General features: G+C 31.9%; 1 protein-coding gene across 1 annotated transcript in view; it reads right to left on the bottom strand.

Annotated features, from left to right (window-relative positions):
* The window catches only part of PHIP (pleckstrin homology domain interacting protein), a 139,295-nt gene that overhangs the window by 65,990 nt on the left and 57,149 nt on the right, over positions 1 to 16,156 (bottom strand). The window contains exons 10-15 of the mRNA XM_030799018.1: positions 12,875 to 12,945; positions 11,283 to 11,383; positions 11,146 to 11,186; positions 10,340 to 10,438; positions 9,426 to 9,579; positions 8,877 to 9,011 (exon numbers count right to left, since the gene is read on the bottom strand). Of these exons, the coding sequence (XP_030654878.1) occupies positions 8,877 to 9,011; positions 9,426 to 9,579; positions 10,340 to 10,438; positions 11,146 to 11,186; positions 11,283 to 11,383; positions 12,875 to 12,945 (601 nt within the window). The remainder of the gene's footprint in view (positions 1 to 8,876; positions 9,012 to 9,425; positions 9,580 to 10,339; positions 10,439 to 11,145; positions 11,187 to 11,282; positions 11,384 to 12,874; positions 12,946 to 16,156) is intronic.

The following is a 16,156-nucleotide window of genomic DNA, read 5'->3' as shown; positions in this document are numbered from 1 at the left end:
TATTTATTAATGGATCCTCAAACAATAAACACCCACATCTATAAACTGCAGACTAGGTTTTCCAAGACCAGGCTTCCAAACAGTTGATGATATAAAACAGGAAAATATTTTACTTTCTCTGTATTAACTAAAAATATCCTAGCTGGTTTTAAAATGTATGGTATGATTAACTAAGCCAATCAAAAGAAAAGAATTTTATCTTTTTAAACAAGGGTCAAAGTATTTATGAGTAAGAATTCTCAAAGACAAAATTTTAAATGAAGGCACTATTTGAATATTCACATCTACTAGAAAGCAATAAGGTTTATCTTCAAAAATGGAAAGAAAATACCCTCTCTCACCAAATGAAAGGTATATGAGCCTATCATAAAATTAAATGCACTGCATACTAAGAAAATGTGTCAACATAAAATTTAATTCTACATACAGCTTATGCTAGCTAGCACTTACTGCAATTGTAGTAAAATAATTAGAAACAGAGTGAAACTACTAATGACTAATTATCAAAATAAGTGCATTTTAGATGAACTATTCCTCTAATAAAATCAAGTGTGCTTGTTATGCATTATTTTGGATATAGAGAAATAAAGACCACATGAAGCTCATAGACATTAAATATCAATAAAGTTTAGCTGAGATAATCTGAGACAGTATTTACCAGTAACTGTGAAAACTTCAAAAAAAATAAGAGGAGTAAAAAGAAAAGAAATAAAAGTATATTCAGCAATTATTGTATTTTGTTTTATTTTTAAAAGGAGGAGATGGGAGGATCAGATGTGTTAAAATAATGACTCCCTTATTGGAAAATTCTCACACTGACTAAAGAATTCTATAAATACTACCAATAAATGAGTAGTATAAACTTGTTAGGCATTTAGAGATTTACACTGAACTTTAAAGAAATTAAATGATACAAAAACTTATGAGCTAAGAGCTCTGATGAGGACTCATTAAGGAAAGAATACTAATACCTTTTCTGAGGGAAGGTACTATACCCAACTAACATAATTTTCGTGAAGCAGAAAGATGAATGATTAGACAGAGGAATGAGGTCGAAGACCCAAGACATCTCTCCATCAGTAATAGGTACATCACCTAATCTCTGTGGAATGATGGAGATAAATGATCACTAGAGTCCAGTTCTAAAATCCTACCATCTGAGGTTCTGAAAGGTATAAGTATGTTGAAGAGAACTGGACAAATCTGGAGATGAAGTATATTAAAAGCAGAATGCATACTAAAATTCAGGGTCTCAATTATATCAATCATGAAGAATATATAGAGAGTGATTATGAGAAGTATATGCTTCTAGAAAACCTTAACCCAAAGTAGGAAGGTTAAAAAATATGGGGCTATCTTAGGCAGAACCATCCTATTCTAGAGTTATTTCAATTCTATTAGCAGGGTCAGTTTGTCTTGTTCCTTTTTTTTTTTTTTTTTTTTTTTTTTTTTTTTTTTTTAGCATACCGTTGATTAGAAGAAAGCATCTTACCTAGGAAATACTCCAAAATTTAAAATTATGTATGCATCTTTTAAAATACCCTAAAATAATCTTATGAAATAGACTCATATACCAAGAATGAAAAGAGCTGATAAATGGAATTTATGCTAAGAATAACCCTTAAGAAGCCCTTCCTTATGTATTAAAAAAACTTTTAGATTAGAGCTTGCCAACCTAGGGAAAAATACGTAAACTAGATACAAAAGAGACTCAGACATATATTTGAAATAAGTGTTGGATCCTGGCCAACATGGTGAAGCCCTGTCTCTACTAAAAATACAAAAGTTAGCTGGGTGTGGTGGCGCTTGCCTGTAGTCCCAGCTACTTGGGAGGCTGAGGCAGGCAGGAGAATCACCTGAACCCGGGAGGCGGAGGTTGCAGTGAGCCGAGATCATGCCACTGCACTCCAGCCTGGTGACAGAGCGAGACTCCGTCTTTAAAAAAAAAAAAAAAAAAAATCCAAATTCCGACAGTTCAGGTGTTATCAAATTACTTTAAAATAGTTATTGCATGGCTGTTTTAATATTGAAAATTCTTTAACTTATGCCAACATAAAAAAGGAAACTGCTGGACCTGACTTAATAAAATCAGTAGATCAGATTATTACATAAAATGAAAAAAAAATTATTATATAAAAGTGATTCTGAAAAATCAGCTCTAGATTTTCATCAAAAGAAAAATATTACCAAAATAAATATCTTCAAATTTAACAGCATTTTGTACCCATATTCTGATTTCTCTGGGGACAGCAATACTGTTGATTAAGCCTTCCTTGAGGCTTATTTTCTTTTGGTCTTTTTGGCATATTAGCATGGTGTGTCTTCCTTGACACACCCTCTAGGGATTGTGACCCCTTTTCCATTCTGCTAAATATATGAGTATTTCCCAAAGTTTACTTCTAAGCCTTCTGCACTTCCTTCTCCTGTCTCCATGAGGAAGTAAACTATATACTATAAGAAACGCTTCAACATTTTCTTCTTTTTACTCCTAGCCCCTCTAAGTAGTCTATCTCCAAGTGCCAGCTGGCCATTTCCACATAGGTAGTTCAACGCAATAAACATTATTACAAATGAACTGAAAAAAGAAGTCAGTTCTCCCTTATGTCTTTCATATTTCCACTAATAAAACCATTGTTCTCAAGGTCACCCAGGCTTAACACTCTATAAACCTATTTATTAAATCTTTCCTCCCTGTCACCCTATAGCCCAAATCCCAATATAGTCACAAAACACCAAGTCATTTACGTATTTTTTCTTTACAAATTTCCTACCAACTACCCCTATAATATTTCATGACTAATTAAAGTAGTTGTCCTCACACTTATTCAATTTCATACCTGAAATAGTACTACTGGCAACCAAACTATTTTTCTCTTAGCTTCTCAATCATCCTATAAAATAATTTACTAAAGCCCCCACAACGTTCATAGGTATTTATGCCTATGAGATCATTTGAAGTCACTGACAGTTCATCTCAATTTGTTTTTCGTCATTATTTCCAAAATCTACTGCAATCAAGCTTTCTAAATAACTCTATGAACATGTCTTGACACTTAGCTTTTTATAATGTTCCTCTTGTTTATAAAATTCATTCTCTTTCTTACTGACTCGATTCCTATTTGTCTTTCAAGGCATAGTTTCAATTCCTCCTCCTGAACAAAACGTCTCAAATCGTCCACCCTGACATGATCTCTACATCTTAAGGTACAGCAACTGTCTTTTCTCATTTGTCATGCTACCGTTTGAAATTATTTATCAATATTTATCTCTTAAGGTATATTTTGTATATTTTGTCTCCCCAACTTAACTGTAGGCTGACTAAAAATAAAGACCACATCTTATTCTCCCTTGTGGTCCTCATATTTTGTGCTTAACACAAAAGAAAACACTCAAATAATAAAATACTCAAATATTTGTTAAAACGTTTTCATCTGCATGTTTAAATTCTGTGTAATTTCATATACTTTCTCACATAACTATCAAATCTCAAATACCCTTGTGATAGCAAGTCATGGACTATGTCAAGGAATTACTACATGAAAGTAATTCACCACATATAATGCAGTGTGAGAAGCTGGAAAGACAAACTCACATTCATGGCAACAGATTAACATGCCTTTTGTACCGATATATATATATATATATAAAAAAGAGATATAATCTAAAGAATCCTAAAACCTGAAAGAAAGTGATAATAACTAAAGTGTATGGTAAGAAGACCGAAAGTACTTCCTTACCAAAGAAGCTGAAATACAGACTGGAAGCATCAGAGAGTCCTTTTAACACACAGAATATAAATATAGGACATTATCTTGTTAGATGATGATAGGAAGAAAGAAGGAAGGAAAGAAGGGAGGAAGGGAGGGAGGGAGAGAGGGAGGGTTGGGTGAGGGAGAAAAGAAAAGAAAGAAAGAGAAAGAGAGACTCTTCTCCTGATTCATAAGAGATAACACAATATGAGATGTATCTATTTTGAGCTTCTCTTTTTCCCTTTCCTAGATATATACAGCTACAATTATCTAAAACTAAAGTACAGGTCACACTGAGAACATGTTAACATCAGAAGAAGTATGCATGTACAAAAATTCTGGGTGGTAGATTGGCAGCCTCTGCTCGTTTGGAACGTTGCAAGGAGAAATATATTGTTCTGGATTAGTGGACACTGGAACTTTTTTTAAAAAAAAATCTCAAGTAAAAGAAAGGTTAAGAGAACAATTATAAAAATAAGGAAAACTTTAATCAAATAAAAACTTATTTGGAATTTACCCATGAAACAACAAAAGTAAAGCAAAAATCAAATTCAGTAAAACTGCTTTCTATTAAGAGACATACTATACTCTTTGATTAAAATGAAAACCAGACAGGAGGCAACAAACTACAGCTTTGAGTAATGACAGAAATAGAAAGATATGGAAAGAGAGATAGAGACACAGCTAGGGCTATAGAGAAAAGAAAGAGTAAGAGAAATAAAGCAAAACCGCCAGAAACATGAGGAAAGCTACTAAAAACATGGGGTCTACAAATTCAACTCCAAGCATCTCTTATTTACTATTTAATATTCAAATGGCCTAGTACTAAGAAATGTGAAAAGTCTCTATCTTTTCAAATTAATTTGATATTCATTTAGTTAAACTCGTAGTTAAAACTTAGCTGTCCTGTGCTAATTTAATGGGGAAAAAAAGACCATAAAACAATTTCTATTTAGGAACATTTAAGGTTACAATTAACTTCTAAACCTGGCGACCTCTTTCACACAAGGCCCTCAGCTTCAGTCCTGAGAGTTGCACACATTTTCAAGCTATTTCTGGGAATTATTTATCTGCCTTTTAGCATTTAATGGGAGTATAGAGCCTTTAGAGTTTAGAACAACTCTCATCAAAACGAAGCTATTCTGATGTTTACCTCCTGCCAATGCCAAACAAACGTGGGCTTACTAAGTTATACCCAACTATTATAGTTTGCAATATTCTTAATATACACTACTTGCTTCAGTAAAATATCCAAATATACACTACATTTCCTCTGAATACTCAAGTTATGTAAGGACTGTTCAGTTGATTCGTAAAGAAATAACTGATAAAAGTACTGAAGGCCTAGAATGTAGTTTGTTTTTAAAGAATAAAGTTGTCTCATAATTTTTTCTAAAAAATTCTCTTTGGCTTCTTCTCCTGTTCATTTAAAAAAGAAAAACAACAACAAAAAGAAACACAAAGGCTTTTCCAATAAGTGCTTTTAAAAGTTTTTAGTTAAAGATGAGACAACAGAAAGGGTAGGGGGAGTACAAGCTACATGTACTGTCTATTCCATTTCATGCCCTGTTAGCCTCTTTTAAAACATCATCTCACATGTCATATACTTCTTATAAGTAACAAAAACAAACCCAGCACCCACTCCCCAACTGCTTTTATCATTGAGATCCTCTATTAGGAGGAAAGTTCGCAGTAAAAACAAGAAAAATAAACCCCTCAGTTTTTCTGGAGAATACTACTTGAAAGTTGAGAATCCATTTATAAGATTTCAGAATGAAATAAATTATTTAAACATAAAAGAACTAAATAGCTTCATCTCAATTCCCAGTCTCAAACTCTTTAATTTGCTGACAAATTTAGATGGTCCCAAAATAAAGCACAAGAAATTTTTAAAAGTCACGGCTTGATACAGAAAAAAATTATAATATTTATTAGAATGATGACTAACAGTGCAATATTAAAATATTAATGTTTTATAATCTTATATTTAAAAATTATTAAAATGTAATTACTATGTATCAAACAGGCATTTGAAAGTTCACCTTTTCACTTGAAAGGCTTTTAAACATTACAGGATTTTTGGCTATTTCTAAAATTTCAAAAAAAGAATTTACATTTCCATAATTGCACAAAAAATGCAGTAAAATGCTGATGAATACAAAATACTAAATTATATGTTACATGATTTCCATTATCTTTTGCAAAGGTATTATAAATTTCCAATGGAAAATTCAATTATTATTCAAAAAGCAGGAGAAATATTAAAGTATTCTTAAAATGTACTTGACAAAAACCAGCATTTAAGAAATTTGTACATAAAACTGTTATTCTAAAGGTATAGTCTACATTCCTTATTTTCTAGCTGTAGGTGGAATGGTGAGTTTACTTATCTGTTTTATAAACTTCAGTTTTAACAGTCACATGAAATATTATTTAATCTTAAAAACACTTCACATAACTTTCACCATTTCTAGTCAAAAAAGGAGTATTCCACCAGAATTCTTCATCCTCTAATAGACCAAAGCACTATATATGACTAGACCCTTCACATGGTGCTCAAAAAATATTTACTAAACTGAACTTGTGATTACTACTACAACTTAACATCATGGATTAAATTTGTATGCAATCAAGTATCGTGGTATTTTAGTAACTGAAAAACTTATTGATTAGCTACATAGAGCCAAATAGCTATAATTATAGCCAAAACTCAACATTCATGATAGCAAGCAGTGAGAACACAGGCCCTCCCTCGAATTGTTTCTCTTTATTTTCTTAATAGCAATGCTGGATGCTTTATCTTCCATTTGCCCATAAATAAAACAAGCAATGAAAAGAACAAAAGAGTGAAGAGCAAAAAGAATTAGGGCAATTAGATAACTCATAAAAGACAGACAGGAAAAAAAATCAAGTTAAAGAGTAAGATGTCAAAAGATCCACTCAGATTTATTACCATTATGAAAACATTTCTTCATGGACATATCACTAACTGAGTACAGTTAAAAGTTAGCTATGCAATAACATTGACAAAAGCTCAAAAAGCCAACCATGACAAGATTTGAGTACGGCCAGAGTCATGGGTTTATGCTCCAAGTGCCCGCATAATAGCTGTGTGAACTCAGTAAATTGGGGCAAAGCACTTCATCTCTGTAATGTACAGTTTCTTCATTCCTAAGACCAAGAATAATAAAATCTATCTTGATCATCTTACAAGGTTTTCATGAGACCCAAAGGAGGTAAAATATGTGGGAGCATTTTGGAAACCATTAAACATCATACAAAAAATTAAAGGTAGTATCTTTATTTTAATGAGATTAAGGGTGGCTCACTTTCTGTTTTTTCAAATGCAGGATATATTTTTTAGCTTTTTTGGTTTATGTTTTGCTCACTGTCTGCAATTCTATGAATACTATCCAATTCAACTTATTATATATATTTGTTTCTTCTGCCCTTTAGAGTTTTCCTATCTCTTATCCATAAAAAGAACCAGAAAAATATCCTCATCTAAAACCCTTATTTAACAATAAACAATTTTTAAGGCAGTAATGTAACCAATCCCTCAGCTAATTTTTAAAAATATACAATATATTATGGCTGACTTCTACTCCTGGTTACATTACTAATTTTTAATGGTCTAAGAGCAAATCACTTAACTCTCAAGGTGCTGCAGTTTTTGTTATCTACTGAAAAGGTAGAATATTAGTGTGACCAACTTACCTGATAAGGGAAAATTCACCTTTATAACTGAAAAGTTAAAGCAGTATTCAATTATGAGAGAAAAGTTTCCCTCCAAACACTCTACCAATACAATAATGCCCTTTGGAAATATAAAACTACTAAATGAAGCCACTAGTATATGTATAGCCCACAAATTATTTTTTTTAAGCTATAAAGACAGATTGAGAAATGACTAATTTCCTTATTCAACAGATATTCAAAAAAGGAGCAAATTAGAAACACAAGGATAGAAAAGAAGAAAATATTTTTTACTAGCATATTTACAGGTGGCTTTTTAAAAAAATCTCAATACAATCACAAAGGAAATCCATCCATCACTAACAAGTGCACACCAAATAATTAACACTGTTTTCTAGAAATAGAGGGTTTCATAAACCTTATTTCTTACCTAAAGTATTCTAAGGCACAGCCTTAAAGATAGCTAAAGCTATTTCCCTCACTAAAAAATCTGCTATTATATCTGCTGACTCACGACATAGAAATAACTTTACTCTGATTATCAATCAAGCATAGCATCACGTTCGTGTAATTTTTTCACAAACCATGTTTCACAAATAACTGTTTTGTGAAATAATTTATTTGGCAAAATAATTCTGACCACATGTACTAATAGTATTGTTTTACGGTTCATTACTAAAGATTTCTATAATTGGTTTTTTAAAAAAATTTAAACAGGCTGAAATAGTGGAAACAGTTTTTTTCTTTTGTTCTTTGTTGACAGGTATCTCTAATATACAGAAAGTAGACATTTAAAAAATATGACTACACAAACTGCAGTAGTTGAGGAGACCTTTATACTTCATACAGTAAATGGAAATGCTGCTCGGTAAGTTGTATGTGATATATTAAAACATTGTAATTGAAATACTCAGCCAATTATTTTAACATCTATCTAAGAAACAAAATGTGAAGAGAAGGGCATAAACTCAAATAGTTAATATATTACCATTTGATTAAAAGCAAGAAATGCCTGATTCTTTGGTCTTCATTTTAAAATCAGTGTACTTGAGTCAAATTCTATTGTGCTAGAAGACTATTAAAGAAGTACAATACAAGTATTTATTTATAATTTCTTCACATGGTTTTCCAAGTATTTTTTCTTCTCTATATTGTATCTTCATACTTGTGAATCTCCAAAGTTTCACTGCTAAAACTGATAAAACTGTATCAGTTATCACAATGTACAGGCACTGTAATATGCACAATTAATTTTCTTTTAAATTCAGCATGTCAATAAAGGTGTGGAATAAATCACTCTTTATTGATGGGAATTAAAAATCAAAATAATGAACCAATTTTTAAATGGATTTCCTTTGTGACATGCAGAGTACCTTTGTCAAAAAGTTCCCAAATCTTTAGCAGGTATAAAATGAAGAGAATGATAATTACCATATTGAAATAAGATCGTATTTTGACTCCTCTTGCCAGATCCCACACTATCACGTTTCCATCATGACCAGCAGAAAAGAGAACTCTAGGATCGAATGGGTGTGGTTCAAGAACAAATACCTCATCTTCATGACCCTGAAATATTTTTGAAGTGTCAAGGAATCATAGATATTTAAAAAGAAAGAAAAACAAACATAATGAAATACCAATATGGCACTATTTCTAGAAATGGAGTTTTAAGAAGTATTAAATTGGCAAAAATCTTCAAATTTGTCCTGTATATATAATAATGAAACTGAGCTAATATCATTGTCCAGGGCTTGGTGGATGGATCTTTTCATATTAAAAAAAACAGCAAATATCTACTATCTATTTCCAAGCCAAACCTGTTTAACTGCATTGTTAAAATTATTCCCAATCACTCACAAAGCCGTTACCCCAGCAAGCAAGAGTTTTTAGCTAACATAAAAGACTTTATTCCTCAATGAGAATGTTTGATTCTATAGTCAGCTTCAGTTATATTAAATAAAGATCAGAATTTTTTCTCACCATCAGGACATGAATTAGTTGGCCAGTGTAAGAATTCCAAACTTTCAGAGTCATGTTATTAACTGCAGTTATAACTGTATTGTCATGTCGATCCCAAGCTACCATAGTAACCTTCATTTTTGTGATTTTATCTTCTATTCCTTGAAGGTTTTGGCTGAAAGTGAGGAAGTGTTTTACACTCACTATTAAAATACTGACACAACAAAAACCAAAACATATAATCTATAATTTGTATTTATATTCACTAACATAATAACTATCACTTAACAGTAAATGAGAAGTTTGAATCAACATAGAATGATGGTAAAAATCCCTGCACTGAGTCAGGAAATCCAGGATTTCCAGAATTCTAGCACTTCTAAGCCATTAGTAAGATGATCTTGCATAAATATCACTGCTATAACTCCATCTAGATCCAGGAATTCTGTGCCATGCTGCTCACTCTCCACCTTTTACTGTTGCTGTCATCCCCTGCTGACTGTTCTGCTTTCCCATCCGAGATGACTACACACAAATACAAGTGCAGAAAAATATTAAAACCAAAATAACAGCTACAACACGCAATATAATTTATCTTGGCTTGAAGAAACCATTGGACATAAAACATTGTCCCTCTGTGATAAACGAAACATAATATGTTCTGGTTTCTGAAAAAAATATTTAAAGTTAAAATTATTCTTACAGTACTTTTATCATCCCCTTAAAAAAAATTAATGCAGCAACGTCCTGAAATATGCCAATGAACCATTTCATAAAAATCAACACTGCTCATCTCCAATTGTACGTCTAGTTATTGCAGGAAAGTAGTAATTTTAACATGATATATAATTTTATAGGCTGAGAGTCACCAACCTGCACTATAACATACTTTAAATAATCAATATCTACATAATATTTCAAATTTGACCTCTTACCCTGCTGGACGAGTAGCCATATCCAACAAAATGCTCTTCCATTCTCTTCGTTTAAATTGCCAAATACGTGCCGTCCCATCACGACTGCCACTTACAAACCTGTATTAAAAGGAATCCAATCCCCCAAAGACAAATCATACATGCTTCACCAAAATGCACTTTTCCTAGAGATCTCGTTTAGAAAGACAGCATTCATCTTTATTTATGCAGCATTCTAATAACTTCTGAAACTTTATGGGCTTTTTAGAACTTTATATGCAAACATTCCAATTTTCATGGCTAGGTGACAAAATAACATTTTCAAAAGTGATTCAAGGTCACTATGTACCACCCTAGAAATAAAATCGACATTTTCCAAGGAAAAAACAATGATTTTCTTCTCAATATTGAAGAATCTGACTTATTCTACACAAGGTATTAGAAGTAGCTTTATTTCCTTTTATAACAAGAACATGGGAAAATTTATACAATATCATCAATAAACAGGTCTGCCTCAAATATTATACTGTGATACATTTTCAATCTATACCAAAAGCTTCTCTACATTTTAAAACATATCTGGAATATACAGGGTGATTTAAAAAGCAGTTATTACTAAAAGTGTCCAAGTATACTAACATTATTACAAATAAGATAAAGACGTGCCTATGCATATGAAGGCTGTATTCACTTTTAAGTATAACTGGTCAAGATCTTTATTTTAGGTAGGTGATTATTTCCTATACAACTTCAAATAAAATCTGACGACTAAAATTGTCTTTATTTCATAATTTTAAAATTAGAATTAAATTAGACAAATATTTTACCTGTTACTAGTGTTGGAAAACTGGATACTGTCAACTTTGTCCTATATATAAACAAATAAACAAGAAAGTGGGTGCTGAATATAAACTCTTGGACTCACATAAATTATACTCATCTAATTCTTTTCACCAATACTTACAGTATGAAACTCCAATTCTGATATTTTCTCTGGCTGACCTGATCCAAAAAAATAAACCCGAATAATATGATCTGTGCTTCCCGTCGCCAGAAACATTCCACCTATGAAGAAAAACAGCAATTATTAAGAAGTAAAACATAACTTCAAAATCTCTGAAAATTAGATAATAAAATGTAAGCAAAACTACAATATATACTGAATTAATATTTTACTCCAAAACCATTCACATTTATCCTAAATATATAACACATCTAACTGGAATTTAAGAAGGAAGTTTATGAATATATCTGTTACTAGAATGAATTTTTCAACATTTATAGAAGTAAAGCTTTGCTCAAAAAATAATTTCACTAAGTGAATATATAACCATACCATGTTAAAATTATCAGTCATCTTCACTAGAAAAAATTTCTCTCGCAATTCTGCTGAAATATTTCTGTTGTCTCATTTCCCATGTGTCAAAATCTTATCAAACTTTTAAGGCCCAACTCCCTCAGTAACTTTTCTTTACAAACTTTGCAATCAATTGAGGCTGCTCTCTTCAGAACTCCCCTAAGACTTTGTTTTGTAGCATATTCGTTCTACCTTGCATTAGTTATTTGTATATGCAGTGTATTCAAGAGTAACACTCTTCCACAGTATTGAAAACAGTACCTGTAAATAATAAAATATTTAAGTACTTTTGCTAAATGATCTACCCACTAACCCCTTAAAAAAATCAAACTGTCCTTGAAAAAGGAGTAAAAATTCAGAGTATTCTGGATGCATGCATGCCTATATTTGTATGATTACTACAACACTGAATCCATGGCAGTGGCACTGAACATCTAGAAGTTAGAAAATGAACATGTTTGGATATTAGTATGGCAAAAACAGACTCACTTCATTAGTTTGCTATCCCTTATCTCAGGTAATACTCCTATCCACAATTATAAAATGAGCAGAAAAAGTAAAACTGAAAATAAAGGTAGGAGGAACAGGTATTAGACACTATTTGGATCTACTCATGTTTCATTTAATTTTCTTATCAATTTACTACAAATAACCACATTTTTTTATAACTTGTTTAAAAACACCCTAATATCCATTCAAAATGCTGCTGCATAAACACAAATCTGAACTGGAATCTTAGCACTGCTATACAATCACTTTTTAAAGTGCAAATAAGAACAATATGTAGCGAATTAACTGATAAAGATGTACAAATATGAATCAAATTTATTTTACTTAACTGTAGAATACCTTCAAAATCCATGAAAACATAAACCAGATTTAAAATACTGTTCTTACAATGAAACAACTATTTAAACATTCATTCTTTAACAGGGTCGATTTTGAAACTATTCTCTCCTACTAGAACATTATAGTCTCCTTAGAGACAAAGTCATGTGATTCTATAAACTAAACTCTTGCATAAATGAAATATTTCTAAGTTAGTTTATAATAATTCTCGGTTACTTATTAGCTCTGGCATATGTATAAGAATATGATTTATAATACAACAGTAAATATTTTCCTAAATATTATGCACTCCACTAGAAGGTTTCTAAATGAACAACTTTAAGTCAAAAATTAGAATGGGGGAAACGTACCAGCACTAAAAGAAGAACAGATCATTTGAACTCCAGGCCGAGGGCGCTCTGTAAATTTTGCAGGTCTTGGGCTGTAATACAAAAAATAAACAATTAAAAATATCCTAAAGGAGCCAGTAGCACCAGAAATAATCTGTTTCAAAAAATAATCCCAGAAGGACAAAATTAAGAAGCAACAGATGCTCCCTTCCTAAAAACAACTTAGAAATTATTATGTGTCATAAATCAGAAGATCTTGTAGAAATTCTAGATATAGATTTTGTAGGAGCTCCTGATTACACAACAATACCTACATGGAACAATCCCAAATTCACTGTCACACCAGACATGCAGTTACTAGTTACACTGACTTCTAATCAAATTTAACATGTTCTCAGTTTTTCATACAGAATAGCAACATACAAACATATAAGGAACTAAGCTATTCGCAAACATGAATACATTAGCAAAATAGGTGCTGTCTGTGCCTTATGTATACCATCGATAACTGAACTTTTTCAGTATTTTACATTGTTAATTAAGCTTCTCCCTTCTTTTACCTACTAATGTGATAAAACATGTTCTTTAAGACTCCAAAAAGTAGGAATATTACATTTATCCTAGTGAAAATCTGAAGATAATCTGACTCTTACGTCAACTATAATGAATGCTCATTCAAAATAGCAGTCTACAGAAAACAGGTTACATTCAGCTGTATATATATTAATTGCATAACTGTATTACAGATTATATATTTTATATCAATACTACTGATATTAAATGTTTAATGTTACAGTCAACCAATTAGAGAAAATGAAGATTTTTATCATGACACCAGCTCTAATACATTTAACAATATGTATGTAATGTTCCAATATACTGATTATATTTGAAGCCCTACTTACTGTACATTTTGGAATAGTTCTACACTATTTGACACAATGCAAAAATAGAGCTTAAGCCTATATAACTTTCACAATCTATAACAAATTTAGAGCAGTTTTAGTTTTGTGATCACTTACTGGAAAAAAAGTATATATAAAAAATATTTCTGAGTTATAGGTTGGTGCAAAAATAATTGCGGTTTTCGCCATTTTTTTTTTCTTTTTTTTTTAAAGAAAGCTTTTTACCATTAAAATAATGGCAAAAACTGCAATTATTTTTGCACCAACCTAATATATATTCTGAGCGATGAGAATTATCTTTTTTACTGATACAGAATGCCAACAAAATGTTAAGAATTTAAAAAATAAGTTTGTAAATAGTTTTACATTAGTATTTACAGCAAATTCTATTAATATTCACAGGCTCTAATATAACAGACAAGCAGAACAAATCTCATTTAGAGAGAAGATATTAGAACATTCTTAAAACCTAAACATTTATTCAGAGCAAAATTAACTGTAATTTAAGTAAATTAATCTGAATTATGAAGGCAACTAAATGTATTGCTTTCATTACTATCTTATGGATTGGAGCTCTAGATTTTTTTTAATTTTTGGTACATCTGCTCACATAAGTTCCATGCAACCATTTACCTGAAACTCATTACAAAAATATGCAAATAGTCCTATAAACTACCATTTTTTTAAAGATTTTCATTTTAGAAAGGAAATCAGTATATCAAAGAGATATCTGCACTCCCATGTTCGCTGCAACACTGTTCACAATAGCGAAGATTTGTGGGTTTTTTGGTTTTTGAGACGGAGTCTCGCTCTGTGTCCCAGGCTGGAGTGCAATGGCACAATCTCAGCTCACTGCAACCTCTGCCTCCCAGGTTCAAGTGATTCTCCTGCCTCAACTTAAAATTTTATAAGTTAAATTACAGCCAAATGACAAAAGCAATGAAATTATATTTAAAAATATTAAATTAGTGTGACAATGTAAGTAATTATGTGTTTGTTTACTTGTTTAGGTTTAAAGCAAATCAGTAACGTTAGTTTAATGGAAAACACACACACATAGATGCTTTGGAACCTGATGGACCATCATTTGAGTCTTTGTCATTGTTAATGTCACTTATTTTTAGACACTTTACACACTGGTGAATTATTTTGATTAACCAATAAATTTAATAAAACACTACAAGCTACTTTGTTTTTTATTGGAGACAGAGTTTCACTCTGTCACCCAGGGTGAAATGCAGTGACACTATCTCAGCTCACTGCAACCTCTGCCTCCCAGGTTCAAGTGATTCTCATGCCTCAGCCTCCCAAGTAGCTGGGATTACAGGTGCGCACCACCATGCCCAGCTAATTCTTACATTTTTAGTAGAGACAGGAGTTTTACCATGTTGGCCAGGCTGGTCTCAAACTCCTGACCTCAGGTCATTGGCCTGCCTTGGCCTCCCAAAGTGCTGGGATTACAGGCGTCAGCCAATGCGCCCCGCCACAATAGTGAAGATTTGGAAGGAACCACAATGTCCAACAACAGATGAACGGATAAAGAAAATGTGGTACTTATACACAATGGAGTACTATTCAGCCATAAAAAAAGAATGAAATCCTGTCATTTGTAACAACACAGATGGAACTGGAGGTTATTATGCTAAGTGAAATAAGGCAGGGACAGAAAGACAAACATCACATGTTCTCACTTATTTTTGGGATCTAAAAATCAAAACAGTTGAATTCATGAGATAGCAGAGGATGGCTTTTATAGGCTGGGAAAGGTAGTGGGAGGAAGAGGAGGGAGGTGGGGATGGTTAATGAGTACAAAACTAATAAAATGAATAAGGCCTAGTATTTTATAGCACAACAGGGTAACTATAATCAATAGTAGTTATACATTTTTAAATAACTAAAGGAGTATAATTGGATAATTTGTAATACAAAGGATAAATGCTTGAAGAGATGGAGACCCCCTTTAACACCATGTGATTATTATGTATTGCATGTCTGTACCAAAAGATCTCATGTACCCCATAAATATATACACCTACTATATACCCACAAAAACTAAAATTAAAAAATAGAAATATTTTATATTTTTAAAGGGAAAAAACAAGTAGGTACCTATAATTTGTTTTTAGATGCATTATTTGAGGAAACATTTTTAAAAAGGGCCTTGGGCCGAGTTCAGTTTCTAGGTCTATCACTTATCAAGTGTGTCACCTTAGGCCAAGTTAACATTTCTGTACCTCAGACTCCTCATCTGTAAAACAGGGGTAATTAACAGAAACTATTTCAGAGTTGCTGGGAGAATTAAATGAGTGTGATACATCTAAAGTGCTTAGTACAGTGTCCAATATGCTCAATAAATATTAGTATTTTTATTAGGTTCAACAAGTTCTAGCCAATCCTT

Source organism: Nomascus leucogenys, chromosome 18, assembly GCF_006542625.1.
Source record: "Nomascus leucogenys isolate Asia chromosome 18, Asia_NLE_v1, whole genome shotgun sequence".
NCBI classification, from domain to species: Eukaryota; Metazoa; Chordata; class Mammalia; order Primates; family Hylobatidae; genus Nomascus; species Nomascus leucogenys.
This window is presented reverse-complemented; position numbering and strand designations above follow the sequence as displayed.